The sequence below is a fragment of the Rattus norvegicus genome, chromosome 3 (assembly GCF_036323735.1).
Source record: "Rattus norvegicus strain BN/NHsdMcwi chromosome 3, GRCr8, whole genome shotgun sequence".
NCBI lineage: Eukaryota > Metazoa > Chordata > Mammalia > Rodentia > Muridae > Rattus > Rattus norvegicus.
In genome coordinates, this window is record NC_086021.1 from 176,238,603 (window position 1) to 176,252,795 (window position 14,193).

The window sequence follows — 14,193 nt, forward strand, 5'->3', positions numbered from 1 at the left end:
CTTGTAAAATATAGATTTCTGATTCTTTTTTCTCTCCTTCTACCATGTAGGCCTAATGGTCAAACTCAGGTCACCAAGCTTGGCCGCAAGTGCCTTTATTTGCTGAGCCATTTTGCCAGCTGCAACTTGCTGGTCCTTATAGGGTATGATGTTGGTATCCAGGTCCCAAGGAGATAAGAACCAGTGGAGAAGACAGCATGGTGGGCGTGTCTTCCAGCTGCCCACCCCACCCCCACCCCTTCCTTTACTCCCGGAATCCAGGTTGCTTTGCAAGTCTGTCAGCCTTTCCACCCTGTGTTAGTCTACTCCTTTCTTCTCTTCTGAAGAGACTGTTATTTTGTTTTGGGCTTCAGGAGACTGAGTCTCCTAGATCCCAGTTGCCTGGAGCTGCTGCTCCTGCTTCCACTCCTAGGAGTGCTGGGATGCACCATGTTACCTCCTCACTTGTGCATTCTTATGGGAAAGGGGCGCCCAGGTAAGTGGCTGTGAGAACCACATGGCTGGCACTGGGTAGTGATTCACGGACCCAGGCTTGTGGAACGGGGGTGGAAAGCCAGTTGCGTTTTCACGCACCCACTCTTAATGGACCTTCCAGGTCCCCAGACTCTCAGATCGAGACTTTCCTACACCCCAGCCCACCCGAGCCTTCCCCCCTCCCGGAAATAAGTCAAACACCACAGACTTGTTTTCTCCGTATCTTTTATTTGAACGCTGCAGACTTCATTAAGGGACCATTTGCTTGAAAATTCTTAAACATGTGAACTTTTTTTTTTTTACAAGACAGGACAGCAGCCGGAGGTCACACAAGGGTCACAAGTCCATCTCACCACATGCAGAAGATGACATTGGGGTTTGGTTGGTTTCCTTGTGTGTGCACTCTTGTGCACGTATGAGCACACGCACACCGATGTGCATTGTCACATGGACCGGAAGGGCTGATGAAGGTTGAACAGGACCCAGGAACACAACCCAAGAAGAGTGACTGAGGACCCTGGTGGATTATGGCTAATATGGTTGGCTTGGTCTCCTTGAAAGGTGGGGCAGTCAGAATGGCTTTGCTGGCAGAAGAACCCTGACCTTACATTGTGGGGTTCTGGGAGGGACAGAGAGTCTGGGCTGATGGGATTGGGGTGCTTGTCATTTTAAGGGGGCTTCTGGGCTCAGATGAAAGGAGGGACCATCGGTTCTTACAGTTCAGATAATGAGACCCGGTGATAGACACTGGCTCCTAGGTTCCTAGTCAAGTCCCATAAACCACCCCCTACCTTGGACCCTTGGCTTGGACTACTGGGTAGCCACTGTGGTCTCCATGTGACCTCCCTGGGAACTGAATTAGAACAAAGGAAGGAAGAATTAGAAAAGGAAGAAAGCCAGTGCTGGCCAGCCTCAGGGTTTGAGTAGATGATGACCCCATCAGCTTGAGGCTCCCAACATCAACCGTGGGCATTAGTGTGACTCCAAATAATATGGTCATAGAAGAGATGGCATTTGTGGGGACAGTTCAGACAAAGGGACACTTCCACTCTTTCCTTCCTGGCTAGCAACACCTCCAGTCAGGTGAGAATCCAGCACCGTCTGCCCAAGCACTTACCATACTCACATGCACTCACCCCAAAACACAGGCTGGATGACGACCGCTCTGTGCCAGCAGCACATTGGCAGAGGGCCATGAGCTCCTGGTGTAGGAAAAGGGGACTCCTTGTCCTTTAGCTTGGACTCAAGCCAAATGGGCCCAGAGAGAAAGAAGACAGCTGCCCTACCCTTCCTGTAGCCACATCTGGCTCTTGGATGCTCGATGGTCTTGGGCATTTCAAACCTTGGGGAAGCCTGGAGGCTGGAAGCTGTGCTGTTAAGATAGTCCTTGGTGGTCTCTTCTGTGGTGCAACCCTGTCTATCCAAACCAAATTTCACCCAGGGAGGCAGGAAGTGCCTGGGTTATATGTGTGTGGCTTGGAGCACATCTAAGTGGGACAGAATTGGGTGGCCCTACATTTCTCTCATTTACTCTGTAACTGGCAGCTGAGGTGTCATGGGAAACACCTCTGTGGACTGAGAATCTATAAACCAGTTTCTATTTAATTTAGTTTTAGAAGATAATGGTTCAGGCAATTCTGGCCTACTGGTCTACCTTGCCTTTCAAAACCACCAGCTCTGTGCTGAGTGGAGACAGACAGCATTCTCTTTGGAGATGGATGTGGAAGTGCAGGCTTTCCTCTTGGAAGCAGCTGAAGCCTTGTTTCCCTGATAAGGCTGGATTTTAATTACCTCTGCTGTCTTTATTTTTCTGGGTTTATTTCTTGGGCAGAGACCTTTGAAGATCTTGATTAGGTTTCTTTTTATTTAATAAGAAAAAAAAAACAGCCCTTTTGGAATGGCGCCATTTGGGATTGCTTGGGCAGTGGGTGGCTGGCTTGTGGGGAGATAGATCATTGAGTCCCTTTGAGGGCACAGGATATAGGGGGAGGGGCTGAAGCACCATGCGGTGGCCAACCACAGGTGAGACCTCAAGTTGGCCCTTTACTGGCCAGGGGAAGGGCGACGTGCATCTCTTCCCTAAAGTGGTCCTTGTTAGGCCGCTGGGAATGGGCTGACAGGGTCAGAAAAATAGCAAGAGCAGGCTTAGGATGCTGAGTCTTCTGCGGCAGCCTGTCTGCTGTGGCGCTTCCTGGGCTGGCCCGGCAATATAACCTGAGGTCCCAGTAGCTCTGCTCTAAGTCCTTGTCTATGAGGCTTGAACCTGGACCCAGAATGTTCAAGACACCTATGCAGATACCCACATGTGCATGAAGGCCATGGACACACACACACACACACACACACACACACACACCCCAAGAAAGAATTGCTTTGAGCTTCCAGTCCCATTTTGTATTAATGCCAAGGCGTATTGGTGCATTCCCCAGCCTCCCAGGGAAAACCTGTGATACACTGGAGAGTCTAGATTCCCCTTACCCATCTTGCACTGTGATCTGAGAGCAGATAACCCACCCTGCTGAGAAAGGGCTTCATTGCTTTGAGCTGAAATGGACAACTCCTGTTGAGTGGCTACTTCTTTGGGCCAACTCCCCACCCATGCTCTCCCACTGGCTTTTAGATTTCTTCAGGACCTTGGCTGAGAGAGACAGATGTAGGGATAGCGATGGAGAGGAGGGCTCAAATGACTAACAGCCCCTTCCAAACTAGGTTCAAGTTACCTCTTGGAAATTTCAAGAGAAATTCTAGGACAAGGAGAGAAGGTAGGAGGGTACCCCGTCTTTCTTGGGAAGACAGCCAGTGTTTACTTATCTGGGCAGGAAACCTCAGAAACAAGATAGCAATTTTAAATTTTGTTCTTGTGCAAAAGTTGCACACATGCATATGTCACACACACACACACACACACACACACACACACACACACACACACAAAATCTTGTCTGTTTTATTTAGCTCTGGAACAAACCAGATTACCAGGAATTTTAGGGATGGGAAAAACGGATTAGAATCACATTCCGAATTAATACATTCAGGGGCTGGAGATGTAGCTCGGGGTTGAGCGCGCTTGTCTGATACAGCCAAGGCCCTAGTTAGGTCCCCAACACCACAAAACAGAACAAACCCAAGGGGAAGGAGGGAAAATCCAACCACCAGAATATTAAATTTGTGTTTAGGTAGCATCCTCTTGGGATTCTTTCACTGCCTGAGATGAGGCTGTTCTGGCTTGACTCAAATCTCTGGGGCTGGCAGAGCTCAGAGTCCAGAGCTGAGGCAGGTAGGTGACTGGTTGGGCATAGGAGGCAATCTGATTGGCTTTTCTTGTTGCCCTGTGTAAGTTGACGGTCGGCAAAGCCTTTTCACTCCATGTGGAGTCTGTCCACCACCTGTCCCTAGGCTCAAAATTGTTTCCGACGGATGTTCAGGACTGACCAAGGACTGGAGACTTGGAAAAGTAGAAGCTGGAAAAATACTGCTTCAAGTCTCTCATTGGCGCTGCTGAGAGGGGCTGGGTGGGGAGAACACAGCTTTGGGCTGTCAGTCCTCAGCGTTCAGCTACAAGGCTGTCTGGCCACTGGTTTTTGGTAAGACGATGAGAAATGGTTATGGAGACACAGAATGTTCTTCTGAGGTTTGCTGGAGCCTGCATACACTCTGGTCCTTGGATCCAGTTGGTGGCCCTGGGAAGCAGGATGCTGGACTTGGGGACAGTCTGGCCAGGAGGGACTCAGGAATGTTCCTGAGCTCAGAGACAAGTTTGCTTGCAGGTAGGTCTTGATTCTAATATTTCTGGGAACCAGAAAGCCAGTCCTTTAAGACTTGGGGAGGGAAGGGTCTGAGCTCCCGGCAGCCCAGGTGCGAACCGCACCTGTCTTCACCTGGCTTGCTCCTGCGCACCTGGATTCTTAAGAGTGACAGCCAGGGAACTCAGACCTGATGAGGACAGACATGGAGCTGCTCTCCCAGGCCCCCATCACCCACCCATTTCCAGGGCCTCCGTCTGCCAGGATATCAAACCCCAGTCTTTCCCCATTTCTAGACAACTGGGATCCAACAGAAACAAACAGAACAAAACAAAACGAAAGAAGGGACAGTGGGAAGGAATGAGAGCGCAGAGAAGACCAGCTATGCAAATGAACAATAAGATCCCCAAGGTATTACTCTGTTACAAAAGAAATCAGACTCGATTGCCCTGTTATAAATATACTAAAAAATACATATATGTATATATTTTATCTGAACAAAAAAATAGACTACTCTTGAGATGTGCGGACATCCTAGGGTATAGAGGCTTCTAGAGCCAGAAAAATGGCAACGGAAAATGCGGAGGTAACTCTTATTTCCAGGTGTGGCCTGGGCTGGTTTGGGTGGCCCTGGCCTAGGACATGAAAGCCATTCAGGGTTTGTCAGATAAACAATAATAGGTTAGGAAATGCCTGAGGCTAGAGCATTCTATTGTCCTTTTGGGGACCTCGGAGACCCCATCTTCTTCCTCTCAGATAGACCATACACAAAGTCTGCCCCCAAAGGACCATGTTCTAGAAGCTTTTCTGTGTGTCCTCCCCACTTTGATTCAGTGCAGCCTGTGGCTATTGTACATGAGACAAGTTGACAGAGAAATAAGGAAAAGAGATCTGTTTATATACCTATACTTATCTATCTATATAGAGAGACCTGGCTTTAGGGACCCTTGTCTGTGATGACCTTTAAATATCCCCTTGTTCATGGACTAGACATTCCAGCCATGACCAGAGTCAGACAAATATGTAATTATAAATATCGACAATACATTACAGTTGTACAGAAGAGGATGCTTCTGCGTCTTGTTTCCTCCTTAGGGATGTGGATCTTCTCAGGAGAAGGGACAGAGACAAGGCTGCAGCTACAGAACACAGAGGAGATGAGGAGAAGGTGAGAGAGACTCAGTAGGGAAAAACACAAAAACAAAAACTCGTATTCCCAGCCACTGTCAGGGTGAGTGGAGAGGGTTAAGGGTGGCTTCCTCATGACTTTGGTGTCTCCTCTCTCCTCGATAATACATCGTCTCTCCTCTTTTATTCGCTCTCTCTCTCTCTCTCTCTCTCTCTCTCTCTCTCTCTCTCTCTCTCTCCCATCTAAATGTGCTTAAGGTAGAATCCCAGAGAGAGGTCTGTCGCCCCAGACCTGTTGCTCTGGAGGCATCCAAAAATGAGAAGGCAAAAGAACTGGGTTGTCCTCACCTTGTCCACAGTAAGGCTTTCCCAGCTTGATGGGTGCTCTGACGCCTGGCCTTTTCTGATGGTGTGATTGGTGCTGGAACTCAGGTTCAGCTGGCTTCTTGATGGTCCTGTGGACTTCATAACTGGACCGTTAGATCTCCACCTCCAGTTCCCACTGTCATTTGGGTACCTTACTTCCTTTTGCTCTGGTTGGGTCAGATCAGTTGGACCACCAAGTTCAAGTGGCCTCTGCCTCCATACCCTGGCTCTTTTCTTCACGGCTGAGACCCATCTTTCGGATTCAGCTTCATCTTGGCAACTCAAGGTTTCCCAGTGCGTGTAGACACACATACCCGGGTCAGGTACACGCGGCATGAGACTCTATGTTCCTTTTTAGCAGATGGAGGGTTGGTAGGAAAATTTATAGTATTCTAACTTGAGTTACACACGGTGGGGGGGGGGGAGCTGTATTTCCACAGTACATACAATTATAAGTGAAGGAAAGAAAAAGCCAAACAAAAACCGAAACAGAAAACTTTTATGGATCGTCTACACTGCTATGATGGTTGTCTCCATAGGAATTCTGTCGGACTCTGCCCGTGCAGCTAGGAAGGGTATTATTCTGAATTCATCATTTTCTCTGCATAATGCTACTTGAAGGTCAGACAAAACACAAGAGGGAGGGATAGCCAGGTCCTACACAAGGCAGAAGGGGCCTTTGGTTACAAGGAAAGTCGCACCAAGTGGTTCTTAAAAAAGAAAGCAATCATTTCTACACTGTACACCCGCCATCGGCTTAACCAACCAATGAAATGCCTTGGTTTTAAAGAAGGGGGAGGGGCGATAACTTCCTTCTGGCTATATATGGCTATGTTAAGACGCGTTTACTTCCTGATATGTAAAATAGAAGACTATATCATCAGTAGGAGTTTTTACAGATAGCTCTAAAAATATCTGAGTCGGAAATCACAACTATTTACTTTTTTATCAAAAAAGCATTTGTTTGTTTCCCTGAATTTTCACATTTGTGCTGATGGGTGATTGATGGGCAACACAAAAGACAGACATGGGAGATGGTCAGCGGAAAGGTCCCACGGTCACGGTCATGGTCACGGCAACAGGCCCCCAGCACCAGGCTGAGCTCAGCAGGGGGCCATGGAGGCCCACGCCCTGCTTCCTGCCTCCAGGATGCTGCTGGTACAGGTGACCAGGCGAGCTCTCAGCCCCTTTGCTTCTGCTCTGAGAAAGCTCTGAGGACGGATAATGAGGCAGAGCCAACGTCTCATCTTCTTCATTAACACAGCCAAGTCCCAAGCTGTGCTCACTGGAGGGAGGGGGGCCCAGGTCTTTGGAGATGCTGAGAAATGTCATGAACTGTAGAAAACGCGCTGTTTAAGGGTGGTGGTCTGAGCTTTGAGCATCTGTAACAGGTGGCCTGGCCTCAGCCGTGGAAACAAGAGAAGAAGGCAGAACATCGTGATGTGCATGTGCTGACGGGTGGATCATGCCATCGAACTACCGGGCCGACCAGCCACACATGATACTGAGGTCAGGTGACATTACTGCCATCGCCCATCACTGTTCTGAGGACAGGGAGGAGGACACTACAGCATTCGGGACATTACCCACTCACACCATCATAAGAAAACCACAGTGCCCTGTTGTACCACAGACAGGCTGACCAACGACATCGCCATAACGAGAGCATCGCGCAGACTGGTGTCACTGAGCGAGGGGCCAACAATACTGTGCCACTGGGTCACAGGCAGGCGGGACAACGCCAGGTCAACACTTGAACAGGAAGACTGACACCAGGAAGTACACGGGAACCTCAAGGGATACACGTGGGTGCTTATTGCTTTTGGCTGTGCCGTCTGCCTAGATGGCTGTAGGAAGGAGCGTCGGGCTTTCGGGACAGACAGTAACATAGAACACACAATGGCCGGTTGACAAGAAAGAGTGGTACGACACCCGACACCTAACTCTTTCTGCGCCCATTTGAGACGTCTGTGTCTCTTATATGCAGGACTTTAAGAGAGCCCTGCCCCGAGAGCTGAGGACCTCTCCTGTCCCATGAGGGATGAGGGGGGTCACAGAAAAGCCCCGGACTCTGGTGTGGTAACGGCAGACCCACTGTGGCCAGAAATGGGCACAAGTAATACCCCAAGTGCCAGCATGCGGCCCACGGGAAATAGTGCTTGTTTTAAAGTGCGAGATCTTGACACTGTCCCTGGTAGAACCTAGATTAGAAAAACATAAAGTGCTTTTTTTTATTAACTTGTTAGTATTTTTTAGCTTGAATACCACAGGAAACAAAAAACAAAACAAAACAACCCCCCCAAAAAAAACAACAAAAGAAAATTGAAAATCAAACAAACGAACAAACAAAAAAAAAGAACTTCCTCTCAGAGTAGGTGTGTTTCCCCGCTACAGCAGAAAGTACTCACAACTCTGCACAGGGCAGTTCAGTGAAGGATTTTTTTTCCTTTTCTTTTTTTTTTTTCATGTAGAAAATGAAATTTATTATTTTTTAATGTTGCTTTTCAGTCACACACAGTCTCCTTAAATAATCTATCTCGTTTGCATATTTGACGCCTGCGTATCTTTTCAGTCCATACGAGCGTTGTTTGGAACCCACGTTCCTGTGCCAGCCCTGGCTGCGTGCCAACCGTCGGAACACTTCCTGGATGGCCAGGTGGGCAGAAAGAATTGAGTCTAAATTGTCAGCTCACCCCGACAGAGTCTCCGAATAAAGCCCCAGGGACCACAGAATACTGAATCATTTGAGCCACTTGCTTATGTAAGCATCACAATGCCCTAGGAGTGTGGCTGACGGAGCAGAGAATCCCTCATGATCAAGGGTCCTCTGCACCCTCCTAACAGGAGACCGACACCCAGTACTTCTTGGGCAGCCCACTCTTTCACTAGCAACCCCTCGCTCCAACACCCATCTCAGCTGAAGCCTTGAGAGATGGTGATGGTGTATCCAGAGGCTGAGAGAGCCTCCAGACGAGACTAGGAGTGTGTGTCCTAGGCTAGGTCTTAGTGGTGGCTGTCAGCTCTGCTCCGGCCATCTCAGGAAGATGTTGTTAGGTGTGGTCCCCGTGGCTAGTTAGTGTCCACAGATTGGTCATGGCTCTCGGGGTCTCTCCTCTTGCTGGGGCTCTGTGGTGGTGGGGGCCTTGGAGTTCATGCAGAACTCAGTGGCAGGCAAGCCAAGCATCCCTCCTCCTTGATTTCTCCTGCAGATGCCCTCTGTGGTAGGGAGCTCAGATACTCTGATCCCTAGTGCTCCCGTGTGCTCCTCCCCCAGGCAGCATGTGCACATCCGGGGGGGTATGGTTCTCCAGCTTGCATTTCTCTTGAGCCCCAGGGCCTTTTCCAGTCAACCCTTCTGAGGAGTAGACACAGTTCGGCCTTAAGAACTTAGGGGAGGTGGGCAAGGGGGAGCTCTCGAAGTGGTTCTTCTCCGTTCTAGCTCCAGTGCTGAACTTGGGACTGGTACTCCCGTGGAGACTTTTGGGAGGGCTGGAGTCCACGCTGTAGAGCAGCTGACCCTCGTCATCTGTGTCGGTGTCTATGTAATGGTGGACTCCCGCCTCGAAGTTGAATGCTATTGCTGTGTGTTTCTCAGGGGAGCGAGGGGGCGTCCTGGCACTTGCTGTGGTGTAGATGGAGGACTCTGGGCTCAGCACGGGCTTGTCTAAGAGGGAGGCACACTCCAGTCCCGCAACTGCAGCCGCTGCCCCTCCTCTGTTCCTAAGAGGATCGTGATACAAGCCCAGGGAGGGCAGCAGCGGGGTGGGGTCGCCCTCCACGAAGTTGACCTTGAGCGCTCGCAGCTTCAAGGGGTTGTTGGTCTTCATGGAACTCCTGGGACTCTCCACGAAGAAACCAGAGCGGCTGGTCTCAGGAATGGGGTTGGTCTCCGTGAGCCTCCCGCCGCTGGCACCCAGAGCCCCCCGCCAGCCCACCTCCGGGGCTGTGCTGCTCCCAGCCTTGCTGGAGAGGGATGCCAGAGGACTGTGGGAGAATCTGGTGGCTTCAGGGAAGTCCGTGGCACAGCTGATGAAGCTGTCAATGCTGGACATGCTCCGCATGTCGATGACACCCTCCGTGCGTGCGGGCAGAGGGGCCACGGGGCTGGGCATGCTGCTCATCTCCAGCTCCTCTGGAGGCTTGCTCTGCGGGGCCATCTCCTTGGTGTTGAGGATGGGCTGGGACTGTGTCTTGGCCATCTTACTGTACATGTCTTCCAGCTGCTGGACGTTCAAGTGCTGTGGACTAGACGAGGACCTGGCCTTTTCGGGGGATCCCTGCTCCTTGGTTTCAAAGGACTTACTGGAGCTGGTCTCGGAGAGTGCCCTCTTGGTCCATTTCCACTTGTTGGGGGACAGGTGATTATCTTGCACTTTATCCTTCTTAGCTATGCTCTCGCCATTTTTCTCCACCACGATGTCCATCATCTCGATGCTCCGGGCGAAGGCGTCCTTCATGTTCATGGACACGATGCTGCCATTCCTCTTGGCTCTCTCCAGAGCCTCCCTCCGCTTGATGGCTTTCTCCTGGCGCTTCTGCTCCTTGTAGAACTCGGAGAAGTTATTGACGATGATGGGGATGGGGAGAGCAATCACCAGGACCCCGGCAATGCAACAGAGCCCCCCCACGATTTTCCCCAGGAGAGTCTTCGGGTAGATGTCTCCATAGCCAACAGTTGTCATGGTGATGGTAGCCCACCAGAAAGAGGCGGGGATGCTTTTGAACTTGGTGTCGTCCTCATCCTTCTCCGCGAAGAAGACCAGGCTGGAGAAGATCATGATGCCCATCGCGAGGAAGAGGATGAGCAGGCCCAGCTCGTTGTAGCTTCTGCGCAGGGTGAAGCCCAAGGACTGCAGGCCAGTGGAGTGACGGGCCAGCTTCAGGATCCGAAGGATGCGCATGATGCGAAAGATCTGGACCACGCGGCGCACGTTCTGGAACTGCAGCACGCTCTTGTTGGATTCTGTGAGGAAGATGGTGACGTAGTAGGGCAGGATGGCCAGTAGGTCAATGGCGTTGAGGGGGCCCTTGAAGAACTTCCATTTCTTGGGGGAGGACAGGAACCTCAGCAAGTACTCCATGGTGAACCATGCGATGCACACCGCCTCCACGTGCGCCAGCTGCGGGTTATCCGTGCTCTGGCCGAACTCGTCTAGGCTCTGCAGCTCAGGCAGCGTGTTGAGTGACAGAGCGATGGTGGACAGGACGATGAACATGATCGAGATGATGGCCAGGATCTGCGGGGAGAAGAGAGGGCTCGGTCAGCACCCAGCACAGCATGACAGCATGGCCCTCACACACACACATATACGTACACACACACACGCACGCACACACGCGCACACGCACACACGTGCACGCGGTCATCTCAGCCTTCTCCCGGCTCTCCAGGGACTTCATGGCTGACCGAGTTTACAGAAGGTAAGGTCGTCTGTAAACCCGTTTATGACACATGTGGAAAACCCAAGCTAGAAAATTGAGAACCGTTTCAAGCTTGCCAAGCAGGTAGACCAGACCTTCTCTACAAAGGCACAGGAAGTTAAAAGTGTTGCCTGGTGCTACTTTGTTGCAGCCCATGCAGCCCTGCAGCGGCAGCCTGGACAAAATAAGGAATGGCTGTGGCTACCTCTCAATAAAATGTTATTTATAAAAAGGTCAGGGGTGGGGGGCAGAGGTGACGTAGTTCTGGGGCGCAGTGCTGATGCTCAGGGCTGAGCTGACCAACTTCCACCCTGTGGTGTGTCTCGCTGTCCTTTTGGTTTTTGCAGACAGGGTCTCACCTTGCCACCTAGGCTGGCCTCTCCATCCTGACTCTCCTGCCTCTGCCTCCCAAGTTCTGGGATTTTATGGGTGACACCACACACAGCTTGTATCTCACCGTTAGATCAACTCTCCTCAGTGTTATTCCTGTCAGGAACTCAAGGCCGGCTTGCCCTTTATGAGATCCCACCTCCCTAACCCCCCACATCAAAGGAAGTGTCAATAGCTCAGCTGAATGGGGAGAAACTCAGCAGTGAGGAGTCGGAGAAGTGGCTCAGTGGTTAAAAGCACTGGCTGTGGGGCTGGGGATTTAGCTCAGTGGTAGAGCACTTACCTGGGAAGCGCAAGGCCCTGGGTTCGGTCCCCAGCTCCGAAAAAAAGAACCAAAAAAAAAAAAAAAAAAAAAAAAGCACTGGCTGTTCTTCCCAGAAGACCTGGTTTGGGTCCCAGCACACACAACTGTCTGTAACTCCTTTTTTTCAGGGGACCAGAGCCCTCTTCTGGCCGCACACATGCGGTGCACAGACATACACGCAGGCAAAACACTTAACCACATAAGATAAATGAATAAAAAAAAAAAAAAGATACAGCTGAGCCATGACTTGGACCCAAGTTCTTCTGATCCCTCAGCACGTGCTCTTAAGTGTGTTAAAAGTCACATGCGGGATGGGGTTTCTAGAGAGACAGCTCAGCGCTTAAGAGCACTTGCGGGGTTGGGGATTTAGCTCAGAGGTAGAGCGCTTGCCTAGCGAGCGCAAGGCCCTGGGTTCGGTCCCCAGCTCCGAAAAAAAGAAAAAAGAAGGGGCTGGGGATTTAGCTCAGTGGTAGAGTGCTTACCTAGGAAGCGCAAGGCCCTGGGTTCGGTCCCCAGCTCCGAAAAAAAGAACCAAAAAAAAAAAGAAAAAGAAAAAAAAAAGAGCACTTGCTGTTTCTCCAGAAGACTGGAGTTAGATTCCCAGCACCCTAACCGTTTGTAGCTCTAGTTCCAGGGGATCTGATAATGTCTACATAACACCCACACACAACACACACACCTACACATAACTAAAAATAATAAATATAAATCTGAAAAATGTGAGATGGCTCAGCGGTTAAGAGCACTGACTGCTCTTCCAGAGGTCATGAGTTCAAATCCCAGCAACCACATGGTGGCTCACAACCATCTGTAATGGGATCTGATCTGATGTGCTCTTCTGGTGTGTCTGATGTCAGCTACAGTGTACTCACATATATAAAAATAAATAAATAAATAAATAAATAAATAAATAAATAAATAAAATGCGAGATGAGCACTAAGAGTCGTTTGCTGACAACGAGAATCTGGAATGAGATCTTACGGTTCGCTTTCCCGCAGGCACAGATGTCCTGCATGTGTCTCAGGAACTGGAGGGAAGTGCAAACATTTGGGCTCAAGGGCCTCTGCTTTGCCAGTTTTACCAACTAGTCCCTTGGGTCAAGAAGAGAGCTTTAGGCTGGTGAGAGGGCTCAGTGGGTAAAGATGCTGTCACACAAGCCTGGGGACCCGAGTTCGCTCCCTGACACCCACATGAAGGTAGAAGGAGAGAACGGACTCCGAGAGTTGTCCTCTGAACACTATGACACATATTTTCACTCGTGTGTGTGTGTGCACACGTACATATACACACGCATACAGATTATGACCATACAAGAGAATTGGCCAAGAGAAGGGGCTTGGTGAATATTTGTTGAGATTAATGAATCCATCTGCAAACAGATATAATGAATGGTTTCAGGGTTCTTTCTGTAAAACTATGAATCTATGCTGGGCAGTGGTGGCGGCTCACGCCTTCAATCCCAGCACTCGGGAGACAGAGGCAGACAGATCTCTGTGAGTTCAAGGCCAGCCTGATCTACAAAGTGAGTTCCAGGACAGCCAGGGCTACACAGAGAAAAAAAAATCCAGCATCATCAATTTCTGCTTAATACAGTTCCAGGATTCTCAGGACAAAACTGAAACCCTTAGCCTGTCTGTCTGTCTGTCTGTCTGTCTGTCTGTCTGTCTGTCTGTCGAGATGCCTGTAAAGTCTCCTTGGCTGCCCTTCCTTCTGCCACTGCCTGGGGGTGGGGACGCTCATAGCTTTATGTTCTTGCCTGTTGCTGACTGGATTTCAGGTGGGCAGGAAATTCAGGCTCAGTCAACCCATCCTAGAAAAGCTGTTCTCAGAAGTCCAGGTAGCGAATAGCTTGAGGGAGGGTGAGAATTAACTGGTCACCCTGTCAATCTGTCCGAACTGTCTGTACCTCCTGAGTTGTAGGAGAAGGGAGGCCATGAAAGTTCAGAGAGGGGGCCAGGGAGGGGACTCAGCTGGCAACAGAGCTGGCCTAGCATGAGGGAGGCTGTGGTTTCCAGTCAAGTGAACCAGAGGCGATGGTAAACACCTGTGATACCAGCACCGTGAAAGTTGGGGCAGGAGGGTCAGGAGTTCAAGGTGACACATCGTGAATTTGAGGTCATCCAAGAGGGCTGACCCTTAGCCTTTCTGTGTACTCTGCTCAGGCTCAGGGAGCACCATCCAATTCAGTAAGCTGAGTGCCAAGCCAGGAACGAGAGCTCATCCTGGCCTTGCGCTTGCTGTGCTGTGAACTTGAACGACGGCCTGCAGACAGGTGTGCCAGCCTCCTCCCATCAGCCGGCTTTCCTGCAGCTGTCTGCACAGAGCACCAAACAAAGCCTGTTTCCGTCAGCCCAACACCAAACTGT

At 50.4% G+C, this 14,193-nt stretch overlaps 1 protein-coding gene across 2 annotated transcripts in view; it reads right to left on the reverse strand.

The window, feature by feature from the left end:
* Nucleotides 1–682: 682 nt before the first annotated feature.
* Nucleotides 683–14,193, reverse strand: part of Kcnb1 (potassium voltage-gated channel subfamily B member 1) — a 93,124-nt gene continuing 79,613 nt past the window's right edge. Inside the window, exons 2-3 of one of the 2 annotated variants that reach the window (XR_010064569.1) lie at nt 5,694–10,948; nt 683–5,356 (exon numbers count right to left, since the gene is read on the reverse strand). Coding sequence is in view for 1 of the 2 variants with exons in the window: in NM_013186.3 (NP_037318.2) it covers nt 8,942–10,948 (2,007 nt within the window). In the remaining variant the exon portion in view is untranslated. Of the gene's footprint in view, nt 10,949–14,193 lie in introns of both variants that reach the window. The other variant, NM_013186.3, reaches the window with a different exon arrangement.